General features: G+C 59.4%; 2 protein-coding genes across 8 annotated transcripts; one reads left to right on the top strand and one right to left on the bottom strand.

The window, feature by feature from the left end:
• Window positions 1–12512: 12512 nt before the first annotated feature.
• GADD45GIP1 (GADD45G interacting protein 1) lies at window positions 12513–13852 on the top strand. Its single transcript, XM_090060021.1, has 2 exons — window positions 12513–12952; window positions 13167–13852. Exons 1-2 carry the CDS (start codon window positions 12612–12614, stop codon window positions 13483–13485), a joined length of 660 nt encoding a protein of 219 aa, XP_089916147.1. The 5' UTR covers window positions 12513–12611; the 3' UTR covers window positions 13486–13852.
• Window positions 13853–15514: 1662 nt separating this feature from the next.
• Window positions 15515–23350, bottom strand: LOC149858748 (tetratricopeptide repeat protein 39A-like). Of its 7 annotated transcripts, none has more exons than XM_090059858.1 (18): window positions 22721–23075; window positions 21750–21854; window positions 21489–21620; window positions 21063–21127; window positions 20726–20847; window positions 20452–20516; window positions 20048–20147; window positions 19899–19964; window positions 19468–19576; window positions 19309–19376; window positions 19122–19181; window positions 18791–18952; window positions 18631–18722; window positions 18215–18335; window positions 17718–17829; window positions 17437–17551; window positions 17005–17142; window positions 15515–16708 (listed from the first exon to the last, which is right to left on the bottom strand). In XM_090059858.1, the coding sequence occupies exons 1-18, from the start codon at window positions 22738–22740 to the stop codon at window positions 16591–16593; spliced, it is 1770 nt and encodes a 589-aa protein (XP_089915984.1). In that variant the 5' UTR covers window positions 22741–23075; the 3' UTR covers window positions 15515–16590. The 7 variants fall into 7 exon arrangements, with proteins under 7 accessions (XP_089915984.1, XP_089915986.1, XP_089915987.1 ...); XM_090059860.1 differs by having other exon boundaries at window positions 17026–17142; XM_090059861.1 differs by having other exon boundaries at window positions 17026–17142; window positions 20726–20793.
• Between the last annotated feature and the right edge of the window lie 31 nt (window positions 23351–23381).

The raw sequence follows: 23381 nt of genomic DNA, 5'->3' as shown, positions 1-23381 counted from the left end.
TGAGACGGAGCCACCGTTGCCATGACGCTTCCTCAATTGGGCCTTTGTTCCCAGGCCGGCACCCCCCAACCCGCCCCAGACCCTCCTGCCGCAGCTGGGGGTTGGGAGGGGGGCTGCCTGACAGACAGGATGGCAGGGATCCCCCTTCCACTACCCATGGCCCCTGGGAGCAAATATAGACTCCCCCCTTCCTGCCTAGGACCCAATGCAGGCCCTGCTGTCCCCCAGCCCCCACACAGTGCCCCCCAGGGAAGATGAGGCTGGGACTGGAGCCATAAGGAGAAATCCCCCCTGCACCCCAGAGCACAGTGCCTGCCACTGGGCCTACATGGGGTGCATGGGGGCAGCAGGGGTCACCATGCTGTGGGAAGCAGCAGGGGGGTCAACTGCCACCAAGCAGCTGCTCTGGTCACGAAGGCTTCAGGGGGTCCCAGCCTTTACCCACAGGTCCTGGCCTAAGGGCCCTGGCTCACCACCAGCCTCCTCATCTCAAAGCCCCTCCCAGGGGTGGTGAGAAAGGAAAATTCATGGCCCCAGATCCATTTTCCAGGTGGGGGAACTGAGGTGTGAGCCCCAGTATGCAGGGGTCCATCTTGGGGTAACTCTGAGCTCACTGGTCCTGAAACAGGAGTGGCCACCAATCCCACATCCTCCCACCCTTCAGGCAGGGGTGTCCTGCCAAGTAGCCCCACTCCTCCTGCCCTAGCGGCCCTCCTCCCTCCACCATAGCAAGTGATGTCTCCCAAGGCTGTGAATTCATTTGCACCCCTGGGCTCCTCCTGAGCAGTGCCACCCCCACAGTGGCAGTGACTGGAGCAGCCACAGGAGAGGGGAATTCCCCCAGGACTCAGCAGTGTTGTGGAAGGGATTGGTGGGGCTGGCTGGGGGCTGTGGGGGCCAGGCTGGGGGGCTGGGCATAGGAAGCCGGAGCACGGCTGTTTTTCCTGGCAGCACTGGGGCCCTGGGGCGGCTGCGTGCAATGCATGGAACAGATCCATGGTGGGAGGGCTGCCAAGGTGACCATCTGCTCCAGCCCCCCAGCCCCCATTCCCCCCCACATGGGGCTGCTCGCCCAGCCACCTCCCCCCCCAATGTGCCTGCATGTGCAGACGTGTGCATGTGCAAGACCAGGCCCCATGCACACAGGATCTTTGGCCCTGGTGGGGGTGGGGAGGAGGTCCAGAGCTCTGGATAAGGTATGTATCATGGGGATGGGGAACTGATTAGAAGGGCTGGGCAGAGTGGGAGATTAGTGCCCAGGGGTGTCTCCAAGAACTCTGCCAACCCCAAGGAAACAGAGAACCCAGGTGTCCCGGCTCCCAGTCTGACTAGGCTCCAGTCACTTGCCCTCAATGACATCCTGGAGTTGGGAATAGAACCCAGGAGTCTTGGTTTCCAGTTCTAGCATGAGCATACACACATACACACACACACTCTCTCTCTTCCCTGCTCCCTGCTCCCCCCCCGCTTAATCTGCTAGACTCCACTTCTCCCTCAGGCACAGGGAATCCTACCCCCTTCCTGATCCATCTCTCACCATCATGCCCTGCTCTGGGCTAGTGAAGGAACCTAGGAGTCCTGGCTCCCAGACCCCTTCCTCTAATCCATTAGATCCCCCTCCCCTCCCAAAGCTGGGGACTCTGAGCTCCCAGCCCCCCTGCTCTAACATTGCAGACCCCCCTCCCCTGCCAGGCTGGGGACAGAACCCCACCCTGCTCTCAAAGGTGGGACAGAACTCAGGCATCCTGGTTCCCGACCTCTTGCTCCCAGCCCGCCCTGCTCACATGCGCACACACACACTTGGGCATGGTTAGGAGCTCAGATGCTAATTTTCATTGTCTCCTAAAGAGGTTGAGCTCGGAGAACCTCTTGCTTCCTCTGCCCTCACTTACCTTCTCCCTTGGGTGGGTGCCAGCAGGAGGCACCTCCCGCTTTAAAGCCTTAAAGTGCCTACACCACAGCTTGGGCACTTTCTAGAAACTGAGACAGGACTTCTGGCATGAGACTGGTATGAGACTCCTCTCCCCATCCTGCCCTCCCCAGGGTGCCAGCCTCTGTCTCTGTATGCAGAAACTGAGGCACAGGCAGGAGAAGCCACATGCTCAGGTCCTGAGGCTGAGCCAGGGGTCGAACCCAGGCATCTAAGTCCTCTGTGGCACAAGCCACTGTGAAGAACAGGGGCTTCCTCCCACCCCCCATCTCTCCATGTGTACACAGCTGTAGCATGTGCTGTCTGCCCAGGGGCACAGGCATGACCTCACACCCCCAGACTGGTGCCATGAATGTGCCTGTAGCACACTTATGTTCACACAGCACCTGCCTCATGCATGTGCCCCTTCCCCCACCTGCCCACACAGCCCCCCAGCACGTGTGCAAGGCTTTGGCCTGGCCCCATGCCTCCCGCTGCCCAGTGAAGGCAGGGAAGGAACTCCCCACACTCCCCCAGGCGCCTCCAGATGGTGGGAGCGAGCAGAGCCGGCTGTGTTTGTGCGACAAGTCTCCGCACCGGCAGATGTGCCAGGGCGGCAGATTGCGGCCGCAGATGCGGGAGGTTGGAGTGGCACCGGGGACCTGCAGGGAGGGGGGGTGCCCACACCCGCATGTGGGCTTATGCAGACACACACACACAAGCATGCATACAGATGCACGTATGTACAGACATCCCTACATCCCTACATGCCTGCACACACACACAAGCATGCACACAGAAGCGTACCCATATGTCTGCACATACATATAAGTGGATGCACATACAAGCAGGCACACAGATGCACACTCGCATGGAGACATATACATGCCTGGACACAAATTATACATGCATGCACACACACAGAAACATGTACACAGATGAACACATGCACATGTACACACACAAATATGCACACAAGCACACATCAAACCCACATGTGCATGCAAACACATGCAGCCAGGCACACAGATGCACACACAGGTGAACGCTTGCATAAATACACACACACAGAGACATACAAGCATGCATGGACACACACCCCTCCTCCCCAGATATTGTGCCCCATCATGCTAGGCATGGCTCAGACCACCCCAGCCGGGATAAGGGCCCCATTGCTGACAGGCCTGGGGGAAAACCAAAATGACTCTTTGCCCACCTCAGCATGGAGCAGCCTCATGGCCCTGGGGTTCCAGGCCCTCCTCCCTGTTCCCCCCCCAACACCCCCTCCCCCACATCTGGCCTGACCTCTCACACATGTGGCACACACGTGCCAGAGCACCATGGCCAGGCCCAGTGTCACTCCTGGGCTGGAATAATCAGGATGCAGAACCCAGCTGGTCTGGCCCAGGTCATCCCCAGACCTAAACACATCTCCTAGCCCTCCCAGGACCCAAGCAATCAGCTCCCAGCCTGAGGCCTCCCACATCGGCTGCTGGCTCAGAACCAGTGGCCCCCACAGCCCTGGCTCTTTCAAAGCAATGCCAAGGTGATGCCAGGACATGCCTGCAGGCTGGTGGCACTGGGGAACAGGCCTTGGCGCTTTAAGGAGGGGGAAAAAACTTGGCCAAACAGAGGAGGAGGAGACGGAAGCTGGGAGGGGGTGCGGCGCCGGGTGCAGGCAGCCACAATTTATGGAGTGCGAGCTAAGCTGGGCTGGGCGGAGCAGGCGAGGGGCCAGGGCTGGGAGTCACAGGCTGCAGAGGCACCCAGAGAGCTCAGATACTTCAGTCCTGGCTAGACAAGGGGCAGGGGGTTGGGTGATGCCATTGGTGCCCCCCAGACACAGCCTCCCCAACAATGTGCCATGAGGTATGTAATGGAGTCCTAGATAGTGTGGAGCCTTGTGGCTGGAGCAAGGAGCACTGGGGGGCTGGGAAGGGATCTCAGCCATGACCTGTTAGCCCCCCTAGCATTTGCAGGCAGCCAGATGGGGGAACTGTTTTACCAAGACAGTGGCAGCATCAGACCTCCTAGCATCACTCCCATCCCAGGGCAGGGATTAGAACCCAGGCATCTGGGCTCCTAGCACACCCTGCTCTAACTCACAAGCCACTCATTCCCTTCCCAGAACAGGGACAGAACCCAGGCATCCAGGTTCCCACCCATCCCCATTCTAAGCCCCCTCAGTATCCACTCCCCCACCCAGAGCTGAAGAAAACCCAGGTATCCATGCTCCTGGCCCCATGCACTCCCCACTAGGCACAGCCTCCCTCAAGAAGCCCTGCCACTGGGGTACAGAAGCCTTGAGGTGCCTCTAGCTTGGAGCATGTCCCACGGCAGGGCACCACCCGGCCATGCCAGCATCCAGTCCAGCCCCTCCTCCCCATCCCTTGGCAGTGCCCGGCCACTGCACAAGGTCTGTGAGCTCTGAAGAAAGGAGCAAAATCCCTGGTGTGACAGGGAACCCAGACGCCTGGGTTCTCTCATGACTCTGGGAAGGGAGTGGGGTGTAGTGGGCCAAAGCAGGGCAGGGCTGAGTGCCCAGACGCCAGGATTCTGTCCTCAGCTCTGAGAAGGAAGTGGGGTCCAGTGGGTGTGCTGGGAGCCCACTTGCCTAGGCTCTTCCTGACGAAAAGAACTCTTGATCCCTGGATGACTGGGGGGTGGGAGGAAGAGCAGAGCACCCCCTGGCGCAGTGCCCCCCATAGTCGCCCCACAGCCTCCTTCCCCTCCCCTCCTGTGTGTCTTTAATTAAAAGCGGGTTTGGGGCTGGCTGCAGCTCTGAGGCCTGGAACCCATTACAGGCCTGAAGGGGGCGGGGGGAATTAACCCCTCCTGCCCCAGGACAGCCCCGGGGGGTGGGGCTAGGGAGGAAGAACTCAGGGCCTGCAAGCTGGGAGCTATGCTTCACCCACTAGGCCCCACTTCCCTCCCAGAGAACCCAGGCATCCAGGCTCCCAGCCCCCACTGCTGTAATGTGCTAGAGCCCCACACTCTCTTTCCAGAGCCAAGAGAACCCAAGCATCCTGGCCCACAGCCCCAGCTCTAACCACTCATCCTCTCTCCCCCATGCATCAGTGGGCCACACAGCCTCCACTGGGAGGGCAGACGGCAGTTAGGCCCCAGTCTGGGGGGGGAGGGGGGCATTCAGGGCCCTCCCCAGCTGAGCCAGGTGCGCGAGCCCTGGGCAGCAAAGGGTTAACAAGCCTTGGCCGGGTGCCGGTGCTGGCTGTGCTGAGGGGGCGACAGGGGAAAGCAGCCGGCCCAGCCAAGGGGTTTGTTCTGCTCCACTGGGCTACAGGGAGGGGAGCTTGAGTCTGCTCCAAGCTCAGCCCCTTCTCCCTCCCCAAGCCAAGGGAGAGGCCTGCACTAGGAGAATTACGGTACTGGCCCAACTCAGACCAGGAGACGCCCCTTAGCGGCTGCACCCAGAACTGCAGGCCTGTGTGCCCCAGCCCTCATACTGCCAGAGGGGGTGGGTCTCCTACAGTGCCAGGGAGGGCCAGGGTGCCGTAGTTGGGTCCTGCCTCATAGGCTTGTTTATGCCAGCCCGAGGGGGGAAACTGAGGCACCCAGCCGGAGTGGGGCTTGGGGAGGTTTTGGGGGATGGTGGTAGAATCCCAGCCCCTTCCAACAGAAGCCAGGGCTTCCAGGGGGCTCCAATCCCCCACAGCCCAGCATCTGTGACCGACTGCATGCTGGGGTCCTGAAGTGGTCCAGGATCAAGCCCCCCCACGAATCTCTATGACACAAGAAGACTAGGTGGGCAGTGGCACATGAGCTGGACCAGGCCAAGGAGCTCTGGGATGATGAGAACAAAGCTGGGGGGCAAGGGGCACCCCTGGGTGCTACCCCCAACTCCACGCAGTAGCCCATCACTCAGCACAGCAGAGCCCTGCCCCCCACCCCCACCTTGGTGGGGGAGCAACCAGGAAACAGGCCTGAGCTGGGGAAGGAAAGAGCCCTGATGGTCCCTGCCCTATGTAGGGTGTGGGAAGACTGCAGATGCAAGTCAGACAGAGGGCGGGTGGGGGGGGAGGGCTACCACCCCTCAGCCCTGCCTGTGCCCCTCACTCCCAGCCCACAGCCCCCTGCCCCCCCAGCCTTGTTGGTTCTCTTTACTCCTGACCCACAACACTCTGCCCCACCTTGGCCCTGCTGGTGCCCCTCACTCTCAACCTTCAGCCCCCTGCCCTCAGCCCTGAAGGTGCTGGCCCTCATTCCCGACCTACAGGCCCCTTCCTCCCCATCAAGCCTTGCTGATGCCCCGCACTCCTGACCTGCAGCCACCTAGAACAGCAAGTCCCAATGGCTGGTGCATGAAGTGCTGGACAAGGGCTCCCCCTGGTGTTCAGCTGGGGGGGGGTGCCTAGAGGTGAGTGCAGGACAGGGCAAGACAGGGCGCCCAAACTGGGAGGTTGCGAGGTGGGGTCTCCAGGTCTTGACATCAGGGATTGAGAATCCTGTCTGCCAAAGAGCTTGCTGCACACACTGGACCCAAGTATCCAGGTCACACAGACACTTACACACATAAGTTTGTGCATTTGGATCAGTCTCTCTCACTTGTGCGTATGAGTGCACACACCCCTCTCCCAGGACCCAGGCATCTGGGTCACTCGGTCACACACACACAACCCTAGCATTTGGGGCATTCACTTTCACATACACACACACACAGGACCCAGGTGTCTGGATCTCACACACAGATCTAGGAATCTGGGTCACTCACGCTTGCGCGCATGCACGCGCACACACACACACACACACACACACACACACACACAGAGCCAATTCCCAAGGACAGAGCCAGGGGATGCTGGGGGAGGGGGGAATCACAGTGCCAGGGAGCTGGGGGGGCTGGGGTCCCCAACACAGTGGGGCTCAGCTGAGCAGTATCCCCAGCAGTACCTCCCCCACCACCCCAGCTGATCCAGATGCTAGGCGCGGAGCACTAACGCAGGGCGATGGGGTCACCTTGGCTCCCAGATGCTCACAGCCTGACAGATGGTGCTGGCAGCTCCAGCCCCTGCCAGCGCCAGCCTGGGCCACCTGCCTCCTCCCCTTCCCCCCTGGCCGTGGTGGGCAGAGTGGGGGTTGGGGGACCCCTCCCCACCTGAAGGGTTGCTCCCAAAGGGGCCTGGAGGCTGAACAGACATGTGGGCAGAGGTGAGAGGGAGGGGGCATGGAGACAAATGGACAGACAGAGCTTCCCACAGAGACCACAGCCCAGACCCCACCTTGGTAACCACATACTCCCTTTTGCCAGAGGCTGATGTAGCAGAGATGGCTACAGGCTGAGCATCACTCCCAGGCGGCCCACTGGGATGGCTGCCTGGGTTGTATAGGCAACACCAGGGAAGGAAGTTGCGGGGAGGGGCACGTAGCTGGGAAACCTGACTCCTTTCCCATTCACAAGGGTCACAGAACTGGGTGCCAGGACTCCTGTGCTCTCTGCTGCACTGGGGAAGTGAGGACTGGGTGTCTGGCGACAGACGGATGGATGGACAGATGCAAGCCTGCTCACACTGCTCCTCTCCCTCCCATGTTGCAAGGGGTGTGGGGGAGGGAAGAGAGGCTCAGTGTCAAGTCCTAGGGGGGCTCCTCCTGGGCAGAGGCTGCTAGAGGGAAGGTCCCTTTCTGGGCAGCGGGTGAGGCAGGCTGGGCGCTACAGTGCCAGCTCCTGCCATCTGCTGACATGACAGATGCTGAGAATCCTGCCCAGCTGCTTGCTTGAAGGGGCGAGGGGAGAGCACTGTGTGCAGTCACTGCCCCACCCCCACCCTGGGATGGGCAATGCACCTGGCACCTGCTGGGTAAGTGGTACCTTGCCCCCCATGGCATCAAGCAAGGACAGGTATCAGGCTGTGGCCAGCTATCTACAGGGCAAGGGCTCAGGATTTTCCACCTCTGCAGCTTCTCTGCAAGCAAGGCTCCCCTAGGGCCTAGACAAATCCAGTCCAGTTGCAAGTGAGGGGTACCCGCAAGGCTGTGGGGGCATGCGGCTGCAGATCAGGAGGAAGGGACACCTGCAAGGCTGGGGGTGGCAAGGGCTGTAGGTCTGGAGTGAGGGGCACGAGCAGATCTTGGAGGGTAATATAATGGCTGCGGATTCGGAGTGAGGAGCGCCACCGGCAGGCTGTTTGGTCCCCCTGGACCCTGCTGTCTCATGACCAACACATGCCCCCACTCCACCCCAGCCCACACTCTGCCACCTTCATACAGAGAACTCTCCCAGGTGACCCCGTTCAGGTGTCACGTCCCCCCCACTCCAGGCAGCAAATGACAGTAGCCAGAGCTGCCAAATTGCTCCACGAGGATACTGAGCCATGGACGGGGAGGATGGACCAGTTCTGCCCCAGGCAGTGAGCCCCCTTGGCCCCCCCTGTTCCCATGGCCCTGAGGCTGCTCTGCTCCATGGCCTCCTGACACCATGGAGGAGGAGGGGATGCAGGTGGGAGCTGCAGGCCTGACACCAGGGGCTGACGCCAGGTCTGGGTGCAGAGTGATTTGTAGCTGTATTCAGCACACAGCGTCCTGGCCAGACCCCTCCATTCCCCTGTAGCCAAATCACTGATCTCTGCAGCATCCCACAGAGAGGCAGCTGTGCTCCCAGGACCCTAGCAGGTTTGGGTCCTGACCTTGGGCTGCAAGGAGGCAGCGGTGGCAGAATCCAGCATAACAGAGCCCCCATTTTAGGCAGGCTCTGGAGCTGCACCAGCCCAGGCCTCAATCTTACAGCTGGGGGAAAGGATGGGTGCTGGGGATGGGGGGACTCCCCTGCCAGTGCCCCTCACTCATCACTGCAGCCCCTGCCCTTCCCATACCCCTCACTCCCAACCAGCCAGGCTGGGACTGTTGAGGCCTGCAGAGGAGGGGACAGCATGTGGGATATGGCTGCCCATGTCCAGGGGTGGGGCCCTGCCTGTTTCACTGGCTGGGCGCTGAGGTGCTAGGTAGGGCGTAGGAGCAGCCACACATCCCAGCACTGGTGCCAGGCCTGACCATCTGCCTCACATCCTGCCCAGCCCTGTGGAGCTGGGGGGTGAGGTGGGGGTGGGAATGGAGGAGGCTGCCAGCTCCCTGGGGGCAGGGGAGAGTGACAGCTTGGTGCCAGGCCCCCGGGGCCTCTGGATCCTTCCCTCTTGGGATGTCCTGGGCCCTCACTGATAAATACCTATGCCCTACAACAGGCCCCATGTGCCCAGCCCACCCCTCTCTGCTCCCAGCCCTCAGCTTCATTTCCTGTCCTAAATGGTCACTGGTCACCTTCCCTTAGCAATCTGTGATCTCATGTTAAGGGGGGGAAATGACATACAATATCTGAGGCAGCAGGAGGGAACCCAGGCATCTGAGTCTTCATCCAGCCCCATGGGAAGCTGCAGGTTGGCTGTGTGGGGAGCTGCACTCAGCCCCACCCACTCCCTGCTAGAGCAGGGCCAAATGGAGGAGGGGCCAGGAGCTGCAAACAGGTCCATATCAATACTGGGGGTTGAGGTTCTGTTCCATTCCCTCTGTGAGCCCCAGTAGCCCATCCTGCCATCTCCCCTCAATGAGGCCTGCTTTAGGACCCTCGGCAAAGGGCCTGGGGCCTGCTCAGCTTGACATGAGTGTGAGGTGGGGCCCAAGCCAGGCAGGGGCAGCCAGGGCCTAAGGAGCCACTGGGGAGGCCAGGGCTTTGCATAGGGACTATCAGCAGCACTCAGCAGCTTTGGTGTCACTGCCTTGTGAGGTTGGCAGACAAGACACTGCTGTAGGCCCTGTACCCAGCCCCCCCGGCAACCTCTGCCAGCTTCCTCAGCCATGGGTCATGCACCCCGTGTTGCTGACAGTTAACAATGTGTCTCCTTTAACCCAGGCTGTGCAGGCAGGGAGGGTACCAGGCTTCCACCTGGCCAGGCACTTGACAGGGACAGGTCAGGGGCTGATCTTTGTGAGGGATTCACAGGGTAGGGAAGTGTACAGATCAGCAAATAACCCCCAGCCGGGGGGGAGAGGGAATTTGGAAGGAGGAAAGGGAAGGCTTGAGGCCAAATCTGGGCCAGGATGCCCAGGTTGACACCTTGGCTCTTGGGACATGTAGAGTTACCATACATCTGCGTTTTCCTGGATGTGTCTTCTTTTTTGGCCCCCTGTGCTGGGTCTGGGCAGGTTTTTAGAGTAAGAGAGAGAGAGAGAGCAGGTGCAATGCAGGAGCTGCTTGTGCAGCAGGGCTGGGGTGTCAGGGGTCTGCAGGTTGGGAGTAAGGGGCACCAGCGGCGCTAGGGGGGCAGGGGCTGTGGATTGAGTGTGGGGTACCAGCAGGGTTGCGGGCTGCGGGTTGGGATTGAGGGGGGCTGGTAGGGCTGCAGGGGCAGAGGCTTAGGAGTGAAGGGCAGAGGTAGGGCACAGGCCTATCACTGCCCCACCAATCAGATGCCCCTCCCCCCCTCTCCTTTTCCCCCTTCCCAGGTGTCCTCTTTTTTGATGCTGGAAATATGGTAATCCTAGCTGGACAGGGACCTCATGATACTGGATGGCAGAGCTGCCCTTGAACAGAAGGCATGTTTCCGAAGCAGGACCAGGCAGCACCGCACTTCTGCTCTTCTCAGCGCAGAGAAGTGGGGGACCACATTTGAAACGGTCAGATCAAGCACTGCAGGGGCTGGAGAGGTGTGGGGGAGGAGAAATGATTACTCCTGTGGAATGGATGTAAAAGAAACTCATAAAACTCGAACCATGTTTCCATGGGGGCTTCAGAAGATGTTTGGTGTGGGGGTGGGGGTGCGCACAGAGGGGAGAGTCAGTCAGCTCTGCAGCACAGGAAGTCACCAAAAGACGAGACCTCACATGGACTGTGAGGTGAAGGCTCTGAGCTGGTGGTGGCAAAATTTTTCTCCTACAGACCCACCTGGGAGGTGTTACCACAGGCAGTAGCATGAGAAGCAGTAGTGTTTCATGAGCATTTCAGGTCAGGCATATGTGGCTGCCACACAAGCCAGAAAGTGCCCATTCCAAACAGCCTCTGTACAACATCACCATACCATGATGTTACATGGCCCCCACAGCATCAACTGCCTGTCAAGATGCCTGCATGTCATTCTAACACCCTGTTTGACCCCATGCCTTGCTCTGAGATGGTGCCACCTTCTGATGTCATCCTGTGTCTCTCTTGACAGAGTACCACATACAGCAACTTGGCTAACAAGGTCCATGGTTACATCACTCAACAAGCTACATAGTTGTATGATCCTCTTGCCCCAGTTCAGTGCTGTGTCCAGACCTGTGGCTGGTAGTCGATGCAACACCACTTCTCTAGGCAACAGCGCTTTTTTCAAGGAAACCTCACCATTTTGCTTGGCAAGACAACACGTGAGCATACTGATAATTCCCCATTTCCGAACTCCACTGCTCCTGCAACTATTTGCTCCGCACCTAATGAGTGCATTTCCATCTTCCCATCTTGAATAACTCCTGAGTCGTGCTTCCTGCCTCAATTGACAGGGTGACTGTGGAGTCATTTCTGTGTCCATCTGGGCACATCTCCAGGCAGAGTTTCACTGAGTGGCGTCCATAAGCTCCTTGGCCACAATCAAGTGGGAGTCCACACTACCCAGTGTGCCCTGCTTGGTGCCCCCCACTGGAGCACTCTTTATTGACCTTTGGCCCATCATGCCCATCCCTTGCTTCTCATTGGTTGCCCCCAGTACCATATGTATCCAATGGCTGTAGAGAAATTTATAGCTCTCTTAGTGGGCCTAGAGCCACTGTCCTCTACTTCCCTAACAAACAGGTCTGCTTCAGTTGAGCCACCATCCCTGTATAACAAATAGGCCTGTCCCAAATTATATGCCCAGGGAAATTTCCAGCACCCACTCCCCCCCTACACACCCTCTAACAAAGTCCTACTTCCCATCTCCACTGACATCCAGCCTTAGGGATAGACAGGTTTACAAAGCCCTCCAACACCTGCCCCTTCTGTGTGTGTGGCCCCAGCATGCCCTGTCACAGCCCCCTCTGGACCCCCTCTGGGAAGTTCAGGCCACCCCCAGCCATACCATTTACACCCACCCCATCCAGAGCCCCCAGAAACCTTGTTAACTTCACTCAAGTGCAGGCCAAGGCCAAGAGGGCTAATCTCCCAGACAAAGGGGGAGATGCTTGACTGGTGGTAATGGGGTAAGGGGGGTTGGGGACCCCCTGTAGTCCATTCCTGTCCTCTTGTTACCTCAGGTCTCTGGCAAAGTCAGCAGGTGGCAGTGCCAGGGCCTCCTCCTCCTCAGGGTCCTTCACACTGAGCCTGGACCCTGCCTGTGGCCTTGTCCTACCCTGTCCCTCCAAAGCGTGACCCTAGCCCACCACCTTAAAGCCAAGCAACCACCCCAAAGCCCAGTCTACCTCCAGGGGTACTTATCTCCTGTCTCAAAAAAACAACTTCCGTCCTCCCCACCAGCACTTCTGGTGGTCTTCGAGCCTTCCTCGTCCCCACTTCCGGTCATCTGTGACAATCTCCCTCCAAAAAGACAACTTCCGCCCTATACCCCCACTTCCGGTGGCCATGCCTATTCCCCCCCATCCCCGTGCCGCTCAAGCTCTACTTCCGGTCCTCCTTAGCCAACCTCCAATCTCCCTTAGCCCACCTCAGCATGTTGCTTCCGGTCAGGCAGCTCAGAGGCAACCCAAGGTCCCCGGTACCGCGCTGTGCTAGGTCACGTGACGGCCCAATATGGCGGCGCCCATGGAGCGGGTTTGCGTGTGGCTGCTGCGGGCAGCCACCCCAGCAAGGGGGTATCGCGCGGGCCCGCTGAAGTATAGCCTGGGCGGTGTTTACCGGCCCGACTCCGACGACCCCAGCACGCCCAAGTGGCAGCTGCAGCCCGCTTACAAGGCCAAGATGTTCGGGCGCTATGGCTCCGCCTCGGGCGTGGACCCGGCCCGGCTGTGGCCCAGCCCCGAGCAGCTGCGGGAGATGGAGGACGAGGAGCGGGAGTGGTACCCGGGGCTGCGCGAGATGGAGGCAGCACTAGACGAGAAGGAGCGCGAGGAGAAGATGCAGCGGATGCAGAGGTGGGGGGGGGGCGTTGAAGAAGGATATGACCCCTGCCATACCCTTGCCCTGGGCTCCATCTCAATTTGCCTAGGTCAGGGCCTCTTGTCTTATAAAGCTCTCTAGGGAAGAGCCCATTGCCCCAGTGCTCTGTAGTAGAGCTGACCCATCTCCAATCCAGTGCCCCCCCAGAGCCTTCTGCTAGCTGCCCTTCCCCCTTTGCTTTGGCTGTAGGGAGAAGCTGATCGCAGCCAAGATGGACAAGATGCCACAACTGATTGCAGAGTGGAAGCAGGAGAAGGCAGCACGCAAGCAGCAGGTGAAGGAGGAGAAGGCACGGCGTGCACGGCTAGTGGCCAAGGCCCACGAGCACTTTGGCAACAAGGTGAATCCCGGCAGCCCCCAATTCCAGGAGCTGGTGCAGGAGCTAGACCGCAAGGAGCGTAAGGAACTCAAACTCCTGAAGAAGCAGCAGAAAGAGGCAGCAAAGCAGGCGTTAACTGAAACCACAGCCCCAGCCCCCATCTCTGTTGGGGAGGACTCCTCTGCCTAGAGGGGGTCGGGGGCTGGGGAAGACAGTTGTCATGGAAATCAATTCTGTCCCTGGTTCTTGCTGAGCCTGGAGTGCAGGACTAGCCCTTGCTGGTTCCCAGCAGCCTCTGCCCCACTCTGGATGCCAGCTCCTCTTCTTAACTAGCACAGGTGCTTGAAAGGATGTGTCCAGACTTAATGCTATGTATTGGGTGTCTTCATGCTTTGTGGAGATGGTCAGCAGAGCCCCCCACACAAAGGGGTAGTCCTGCTCCCCCTCCCCCCATGAAGCCACTACTGCTTGGAACAGTGTTGTCCTTGCCCAAACCCCAGTGACACAGCCCCACCTCATGCCTTTGTGTTGAAATAAAAGCCTCCCAGGCCCTAGACTCTGTGACTTCCTTTCATGCCAGCAGCTAACCTGGATTTGGGGAGGAAGGGGAGCACCTGCTTTCCTTAATGCTCATTAGTGATCTCTGGGGATATAGTCAGGTGAGGAGTTTTCCTTATTCTTTTTACACTTGATTAACTTTCCCACACCCACCTCCCACAAACCCCTCCTGCAGGGTGGTGCTTTTCACTGAGTCCTGAACAACAACTCGGGATCAATAAACAGCAGCTGGGTCCTACCCCAAAAGCAGCTGCATTTCATTACCAGGTAAGTGATCCATGTCCCACTCTAGCTTTGAAGCCCTGCCTGGATAATCACAGGTCAAGAGCAAAATGTCAGGCCAAGGGTTGGATTCCTTCATGCTGATGCCAGGAGCATGAATCACCTGTGAACATTGTTTGCTGCTTTTCCTAGAACAAGCTGTGTTCTTCAGTGATTGGTACACTCTTGCCCCACCCAGCAACAGCTCCATGTCATTGGTCATTGTCCAACTGTAAATATGGGCAAGTACCTCATGCTACAAAGAGGAAAAGCACTCCACACTGGCAGTAGAACCCAGGAATCCTGGCTCTGCATTTTGTCCTTTGTGCCAACCTATCAAGCCTCCTACTCAAATCTTTTCTTGGCTGCAGGGGACCAAAAAGGTGCTACAGCAAGTGGGGTCTAGATGGAAAGTCAAGATGCCTGGGTTCTGCCACCAGCTCTAGGAGGGAAAGGGGCAGGGTTTAGAGAAGCCACGTGGTTAAGAGTTGGGAGCCAGGCCACCTGGTTTCTCTTCCCAGCTGGAGACAGACAAGTGGTTAAGGGGAGGGAGAATGGAAGTGAGGATACCTGGTTACAACCTCCAGCTCTGGGGATTCAGGGATTAAGAATGGAAAGGGGATTAGGAACCAGGACACCTGGGTTCCATTCCCAGCTGTGGAGAGAGGTATTTCATGATAGTACCAGCAGAGACCAGCCCTGGTGCAGTAGGGTGGGGAAGGGACAGGTGCTTTCCTGACTGGTGCCAGCACCCCCTCCACCTACCCCCTTTTCTTGGCAGGGTTCCCACACTATCTGGCACAGCTGGGCCTGGCAGCAGCTGTAGCACCAGCTCCCCCCCCTCCCACTAAGCAGGTGTTTGTGGAGAGGCAGAGCCCTCCCTTGCTGATACAGCAAGGCCTGTTCTCAGCACAGCTGGAAGGGGGGTGGGGAAGCAGGGGGGAGTAGAGCTGTACCACCCACCCACCCCAGCTCACAGCTGCCAAGCTCTAGTGCTGGCTCAGGGTTGCAGCTCCTGGCAAGAGCTGCTCTGTGTGCCTGGAGGCAGTTGCCTGAGCCCTTGCCCCTACCCCAGGGCAAGCAGGCTTGGCCACACCTTGGGGATGTTTTGTTTGCTGAGGCAGGGAGTTGCCAGCTGAAATCATCCAAGAACCTCAGTGGGGAAGGGAGGGTTGGTCAGGCTGGAGGAGCAGCAGCTACATGTGCTGTGTGTATGTATGAGCACACAGAACCTCTCCCCTCACCCCACAATACAGCTGTATGCAACATGCCAAATGGGGGTGGTATATATACATGGGTGCATTTGATGTGGCAAACAGCTGTGTACACACATCTGGGTACATGTGACATACCAGATGGCTGTATGTATACAAATGTACATGCATGTAAAAACACAGCCTAAGGATACAAACATCAGCACTTTTATTTCCCAGCTCTGACCCGTATCTTCCTGCTGCACCTCACCTCATCAGCCTCTTACATGGCATGAGAAACACCCTGCCCCGGACAAGAAGCCCTAGCATAAAACACTCGTCCCTTCTACCACAGCCCAGCCTGCTTAGCTCAGTCTGTTCATACCAGCAGGGAGACAAACAGCTCAAGTCCAGTGGTCTCTGAGGCATAGAACCACCCTGAAGCGTTGTCCATGGGTCACTGACTGCCACCGGCAGGGACCAGGTGCCAGCCCAGTGCACTGTCTTCTTTCTGCTCCATCCCATACCAGTGACATCAGGTCAGGCCTGTGTATAGGTCCCCACAGCAAGGGAGGCACTGAAATCATGCTGGGCCTGAGGACTGAGACTATTCTGCTCCAGCTCTCAGGTGTAGGGATGGGGATATATGCTGATGTCCTTCCAGGGTGCAGAAAAGAATTACATGGCAATGCCCAACAGGTGGAGTCTAGGGCCCACAGAGGGGTAAAAACAGGTGCATCTTTGGCTACCCAGAATCTCCCACTAGATCCCCTGGGCTTCTCAGGCTACCTGCAGACACCCCTCTCCTCTTTCCCATACCTCTGAAGCCTCAAGCCAGGAGAAGAGAGGGGCAGAGAGATAAGAGCAAGACCTCCTCTGCAATGAGATTGCTGCTGCACCCATTTTGCCACAAAATATCCTTGGAGGAAGGAAGGGGAGGGCTGGGATACACAGCACCACCCCACACCCAGGTGGGAGGGCACTATCTGCCCTACTCTCCCCTGCTGGGGGAGGGGAAGGAACCAAGGGGTTAAATATAAGCAAGGAGGGGGGGGAAGCAGGGGAAGGAGCCCTTACCTTTGGAAACTAGGAGGGAGATGGGTAGACAGAGTAGACCCTACCCCTTCCCCAGTCTGGGTAAGCCACACACAGTTGTGCATACAGCTCATATAAGCAACAGAGAGGTCTAATCTGGACATGAGAGTGCAGGTGCTTTGGCTTTGTTAGGGGTGCAGGCAAAAGTCCATCATTGCAGGTGGGGATAAGGTATGGCCTAGAGGGCTCAGGGAGGACCAGCCCCACCAATGCCATTCTCCTCCGGCACAGCACGAAGCCGGGTCAGGGCAGCGTGGATGCGGAAGAGGGTTCGTGACTCCATGGAGTAGTTTTTGTAGCTGTTCCTGTGCCCCAAGAACAGCTTATTAGTGAGGGGAACAAGGAGGAGATCCACCCTGTTCCCAGTACTCCCCTGCCCACTCCAGGGTCAGACTCCAGACCTTGCCCCCACTTCCATCCTCTGCCCCAGGACCCTCCAGCCCTGCCCTGCAGCTTATGGGGAATATGGACTCCAGGCAGGAGCAGCCATTGGTGGGTTAGAACTACTGCCTCTCCACCCTGCAAAAGGCACGGTGTATCGGGGGTATAGGCCAGGAGAATGCAGTGCCCCCCCCAGGGGTTGCTGTGGCAACAGTGCCACCTTGGTGTAGATGGGACGCACTTGGCTCGCCGCAGCAGGGACACTGCCTCAGCCCCTCGGCCCTGCGCCGCCCACAGCAGCGCCTGCTCCACCAATGCATTGGGCACCAGGTAGTGGTCATAGCGGAGCTGCTTCTCGCTGCAGACAGACAAGGATGCTATGACTATTGCCCCCACCCCTGACCCTTAGCTCCCACTCCCACCATGCAATCCAAGGGTGGGGCAGAGGGATCTCAGGGCAAGACCTACCCCATTAAGCCGCTCCCCCCCACCCCGGGCTTGTTGCAGACACCTCCAGGACAGAGGGAGGGACTGCCAGGGGTGTAGGGAACAGCCAGCAGGATCCCCCAGCCTCCTGCTCACCACCCCAGGGAGGGGTTGCCAGGGTCCCTGTGTCCCCATCCAGACCCAGGAGGCAGTGGCAGGGTCGCACCTAGCCTGCACAGCATGGAAGCAGGCCTCTGCTTGGCCCAGGCTGCACAGGTGCCGAAGACAGAGGCCTTTGAGCAGCAGCACCAGGCACCGGTCATCCACATGATGCTCACCACCTAGGGTGGGGGGGAGGGAGGCTCAGTGAGGGGAGCCCCCCCATGCACACACACACCTAAGGCCCAACAGGGTCATGACAGGCACCGCAACCTGGGGGGGGCCACACCCCCCCAATCCCCTCCCCCAGCCAGCAGCCCCTTCCCCCCCACCACTACACCCCATTACCTGGAGACTCCTCCAGCCTCTTCTCAGCCTGGAGCAGTGTCTCCAATGTCCCCTCAAGCAGGTCCCGGCGCCGGCCCAGCACAGAGAACCCATTCCACATGTACATCATCTCCTGGGAGGGGAAAGGGGGTGGGTCAGGAATACCACCCTCGGCTGGAGGGTGCGCACGCACGCACCCACCCCAGGCAGGGGGGCAGAGAAACTGAGGCACAGGGCAGAGCCACAAGACATCAATGAGACTGACTGACTGACTGACTGATCTCAAGGCTAACAATTCCTCTTCCAGAGCTGGGGGAAAAAAAAATAAAAGGTGTCCAGGCTCTCAGCCTCCTCATTCTACCACATTCATCTCCCACTCCCCAGCCAGAAGAGGGGGGAGAACCCAGGCATCCTGGTCCCCACCCCCCTGCTGTAACTCACCAGAGCCCACTCCCCTCCCAGAGCTGGGAGAGAACCCAGGTTCCTAGCTCCCCTGCCCCACCCATCCCCAATCTCACCAGGGCAGGCACAGGCAGGGGCATGGGGGCACTGCCCTTGTAGCGTCGGGCTTTCCGGATCGCAAATTTCTCTGTGGGGGGTGACTTGCCCGCAATCTTCTGCTTGAAAGAGGACACCTGCCTGGGGGGTGCAGATGAGGAGGAAAGATAAGCTGCCAAAATAGATCAGGCCACAACCCCAAAAACAACATACAAGCACTACCCCCCAAGCTCCAACACTGGACCCCAGTCTGTAGAGTTTGAAACCCTGACTTAGCACTAGAATCAGCTCGGGGCTGTGTTAACTCTTGAACCTATTGATGACACAAAAGTGTGGCAAGGAAAACAAAGGGAATTTGCCTGGGTACAGCCAGGCTGGGCACCCCACAATGTAACGCCCAGTCCTGCTGGTGCCTGTTATGACCTGCAGGCCCTACCTGAACAGCTCCACTTCATCTTCTCCAAAGGGCCGGGGCTCGCCAAGGGGCAGCATGCTGAGGAATGCGGCTTTCATGTATACATACATGGCCTGCAGAAACATACAGTGAGCTCCTGCCCTCACCTCACCCCCTGCTGCCCCCCAGTACTGGGCCCCACCTTGGACCAACGGCTCTCCTGGCTGAGCAAGTCGGCATAGAAGTAGGCCATCTTCCAGAGCCCCTTGTAGGCAAAGCACCACATCAGCTCCCAGTAGCACATGTGGTGGAACTGCTTCCAGGCCTGCTGGGCTGTGCACACCTCCTCGAATCGGGCCACGGCCTGCAGGCACCATAGGGTCAGCGCTGCCCCTTTCAGAGAACCCTATCCAGGCCCCCCCCCCACCTCCTTTTCACGACCCCCCCGCTCCAGAACCTACCCCCCATAACCCTCCATCATAGGATGCCCCACCAGGCCCCCCATGACTCCCCTGGCCTTGGGGACCCCTCACCTTGTCGATGTTCCCTTTGATCTCTTCGATCCGACCAGCAAAGAACAGGAAGATGGCACTCTGCAGGGGGAAAAGAAGAGACATGGGAGGGGCGGGGGGGCAGGTTGAGAGTGAGGGGCACCACCAGGGCCACTGGGGGAGAGAAGTCAAAGGATTGTAGGTTAGGAGTGAGGGATACCGGCCATACCTGGGGGTAGCGGGTAAGGTAGGGCTGCAGCAGGGTCTCGGCCTCTGTGAAGTCATCGTCCCCGAGGCCTGGGGAAGGGGGTGGGGGTGTCACAGCTTGGGCTCCAAAACAAGCCCCCCCGCCCCCTCCCGATCAAGCCAGATGAGGACCCGCACTCACCCAGCACGAAGGTGAGGAAGGTGTGGTAGCAGAGGAGCAGCAGGGTGCACAGGAGGCCACGTAGGTTGGGGCTGGCAGCCCCTGCCTGCAGCTGCCGCAGCCCCAGCTCCTGGGGGTGACAAGCCATGAGGACTGGGGGGGTGCTGCACCTGATGCAGCCACCTCGGGAGAGAAACCCCATCCCCAACCCTGCAGCAGCACCCAGGGAAGGGAGACCCCCTGCTCTCACCCCCTTTCCAGAGCTAGTCTAGAACCCAGGTGCCCAGGCTCCCAGCCCCACACCCCAGAGCTTCAAAGAACCCAGGCATCCAGGCAAGTATGGGGGTGTCCCTGGCCCAGTCTAGCCCATGGTTCAGGGGCAGCTCAGGGGTGCCTCTGTGTGGCAAGAAAGGACCTAGAATGAGGGGGGGCTGAGACCCCCCTGGGGTTACCTTATCCCCCGAAAACCCAGCAAACTCCAGCAGCCGCAGGATGCGCGGGGGGAAGAGCGACAGCGTCTGGAGAAAACATGGGGGGCAGTAAGACCGAATGAGGCCTACGTCAGGCCCCGGGGGAGGAAAAAGTGGGAAAAGTCACTCACTAGGTTGAAGGCGCCAGTGCCCAGTGCAACACCCCCCTCCAGGTGGGGGCGGGCAGGACCCGCAGGGCAGTGCCCCGACTGCAGCACCCCACTCAGCTCTCTGTAATGGGCAATCAAGGAACTGCACTGGGGAGGGGACCCGGGCATTCAGGCTCCTGGCCCCCCTGGCTATACCCTCCCAGCCCCCCTCCCCTCCCCTCCCAAGGAACCCAGGTGTCCAGGCTCCCAGCACTCTCACTCACCACTACCCCTCACTTCCCTCCTAGGAAACCTAGGTGTCTGGGCTCCCCCAGCCTGACCCCCACCTCAAAAGAACCCGGGATCCTGGCTCCAAGCACCCCCTGCTCTAACCCCTCCAACCCACTTCCCTCCCAGAGAGCCCAGGCATCTGTGGCTGTGCTCACCTGTAGATCAAGTAGCTGCTCCGCACCTTGATGCCACCTTTGATGAAATTCACCATGTTCTCGTCCTGGGGGATGTGATGTGGAGTAGATTAGCACCCCCACCCCACCCAAGACAGCCCTCCCCCAGGCACTGGGATGCAGCTGGCTCTAGGGTGGTGGTAGGTAGAACAGGGACCATGGCCCAACCGTCAGCCCCTAGCAGTGCAGGCTGGCAGCATCCTGTCCTGGCCAGGCCTGGGCAGGGCAGGGAGACAGGCGAGCAGGAAAGAGGTACCTGCAGGAAGGTGAGGGCCGCACGCTGCAGCAGACACTCTGCGTAGCAAACCTCAGCATGCAGCTCCTCTGTGGAGGAAGGCAGCGGTGGGGGGGAAGTAGGGTCATGCACCCCACCAAGGCCTGGGGAAGAGAACCCAGGCATCCATGCCCCCAGCCTCCACAACTGTCCCTGGGAGAACCCAGGTGACCGAGCTTCCAACCCCCCAGCCCCTACTGCTCTCCCCCAGCTGGGATGGAATCAAGCATCCAAGCTCCCAGCCCCACCCCTCACTGTCCTCCCAGAGCTGGGGAGAGAACCCAGGAGTCTGGGGTCCCACCTCACTGCACCACGTTACCCTCAGTGAAGGCATCACTGCTTGGGCTGGAGAAGGACGCGGCCACGCTAGATTTCCTGCGGAACCTGGGGCAAAAGGCAATGGGTCAGCCTGGGACTGGGGACCGAGGGCTCTGCATTCCCCTGAGCAATGTAATGGCCCGCAGGGGAGGCATTACTCCAGCCAGTGCCCCTCTGAGAGTCAGCAGCTTCCTTCTCCATACAGCAGAGGGAATGCAGCTGACTCTGGAGTGTAACAGAGAACCTGATGCAGGACCTGATGCAGCTGGCTCTGAGTGGACTGTGGGGAGCTATGGGCATCAGGGACCCCAATGCAACTACCTCTGTGGTGAGGCATAAGGGGTAGGGATACCATGGACCCCGATGCAGCTGGGTCTGCTGGCAACCCTACTGCCTCAAGCCCCATGCCCTCCTCCACCACCCGCACCTGTGGCAAACCTCCTGTGCCTCCTTCATGGTGTGCCCAGCCTGTGCCAAGTCTCCATGCTCAAAGGTCATCATGGCCTGCATGGCCCGCAGTGTGGCGTAGACCAGGGCATGGTACATGCTCTCCTTGGTCCTGAAGGTCAGGGGGGAGGGGGAAGGTGAGAAAGGTCACAGGGGGCACCTTCCCCACTGAGCAGCATCCCCCCCACGTAGGGGTTGGGGCAGCCAGATTGCCCCATCCAGGATCAGGTCCCCCATGCACCTGGGCTGCAGCTGGTCTAGGCTCTCGGTGAAGCGGTTACTGAGGAAGGCATCCAGCGCAGCCGTGCACTCCTCCAGGCTGCAAGTCAGGTCGGGCGGGGGGGCACTGGGAGAGGGAGTGTTACACAGGCTCCATCCAGACCTCCCTCAACCATTCCACCAGGACCCCCAGCAGCAGGTCACCCCATTTCCTGTTTGGGACTCAGATTCAGCCTCCTCCCCCGCAACCCCAACGGTCTCAGCAGCACCCCCACATTCCTCAGCCGACTCTTCGGGAACAGCACTCCCACCTGCACCAGTATTGCCCAGGGTTGGCACCGGCAGGAGCTGGAAAGGACCCGGCCTGGAGCCCCACTAATCTGGCCCAGCCAGCTTCTCTCCCTGGCAGGGAATCAGAGTATGGGTGGGGTAAGGTGGGGTAGGATAGGGCTGGGCATGGGAGGGTACTGGCTGGCTTCCAAGAAGGGAACAGAGGGCTGCAGATCAAGAGTGCAGGCACGGGGGGGTGGGGGATGGGGATGGACAGCAAGGGCTGCAGTGTGGGGCCCCACTGGGCCAGGCTAGGCCGAGCTGTGTTTGCTCAAGGTCCCAGCTCCATTGAGCAAACAGGGGCAGGGCTGGGGCCACATCCTGCCGCCTTCAGCAAACAGGCAACCAGGGGGGAAGGCAGGGCTGGGCTGGACAGGGCCCCCCCTGCCCAGGGGGTTCAGGAGTCGTCCCCCCCCAGGATCGGGGCCCAAGCCCCCCACGGGGGGGTGATGTAACCCTTCCCTTGTGGTGGGGATGACAGTGGACACATCTCCCCAGCCACAGTTTTCCCCCCATGCACCAGGGTTTTCTCCAGTGAAATTGGGAGGGGGCAGGAAAGACCCCCTGCCCCCGCATGGAGCTCCTTCTTACCACCTGCCCCCCCCCCCCGGGATAGTGGGGGGGGGAGGGGGAAGAATCAGGCTGGGATCAGGGCTGTGTTACCTGTCGCTGGCCCGGGCCATCGCGACGCGGCAAGAGGAAGCTGTGGCTCCACCGGAATGTGCCAGGGGGCGGGGGCAGTTCCACCCTACAGGTGCCCAGGCAGGTGGGGGGGGGGGGGCGGGGCACCAGGACCCGCCTAGCCACGTCACCTGGGGACACCCCCCCAGCACCCACGTCACTCAGGGAACCCCTCTCTTCCTTTGTGAACAACTCCTTTGGCACCAGGAAGACTCCCCATAATGTCACCAGCCATGTGACTAACCCCACCCCAAACTCACCTTCCCCCTCCCGGCAGTACAGGGCCAACAGCCCCTGTCCCAGGGCCGTTCAACTCCTGGGTTTCCTAGTCTTGCCCCATAACCCACCCATATGGGGGAAGGCATTTTCCTGAACCAGCAAAGACCTGGGTGACCCCCACATGCACCAAAAGCTGCTAGAAAACCAGGAAGGGGGAGCTGCCCCCTAGGCTCCTGTTACCTTGGAGACACAAACTCACCCACTTTTGCTTTTCAATTTGCCTTTAATCTCCCTGCCTCTTTCACACAGCTGTCCAAGCCCTACCTCCAGCACTCCCAACCCTGCCCCAGCATGGAGGGCAGCCCATGGGAGGGAGGGGGTTAAAAAAATATTTCAGTTCCTTTCCCTTTAAAAAATAAAACAC

This window comes from Crocodylus siamensis, chromosome 8, assembly GCF_052110815.1.
Source record: "Crocodylus siamensis isolate JL-2025a chromosome 8, ASM5211081v1, whole genome shotgun sequence".
NCBI classification, from domain to species: domain Eukaryota; kingdom Metazoa; phylum Chordata; order Crocodylia; family Crocodylidae; genus Crocodylus; species Crocodylus siamensis.
This window is presented reverse-complemented; position numbering and strand designations above follow the sequence as displayed.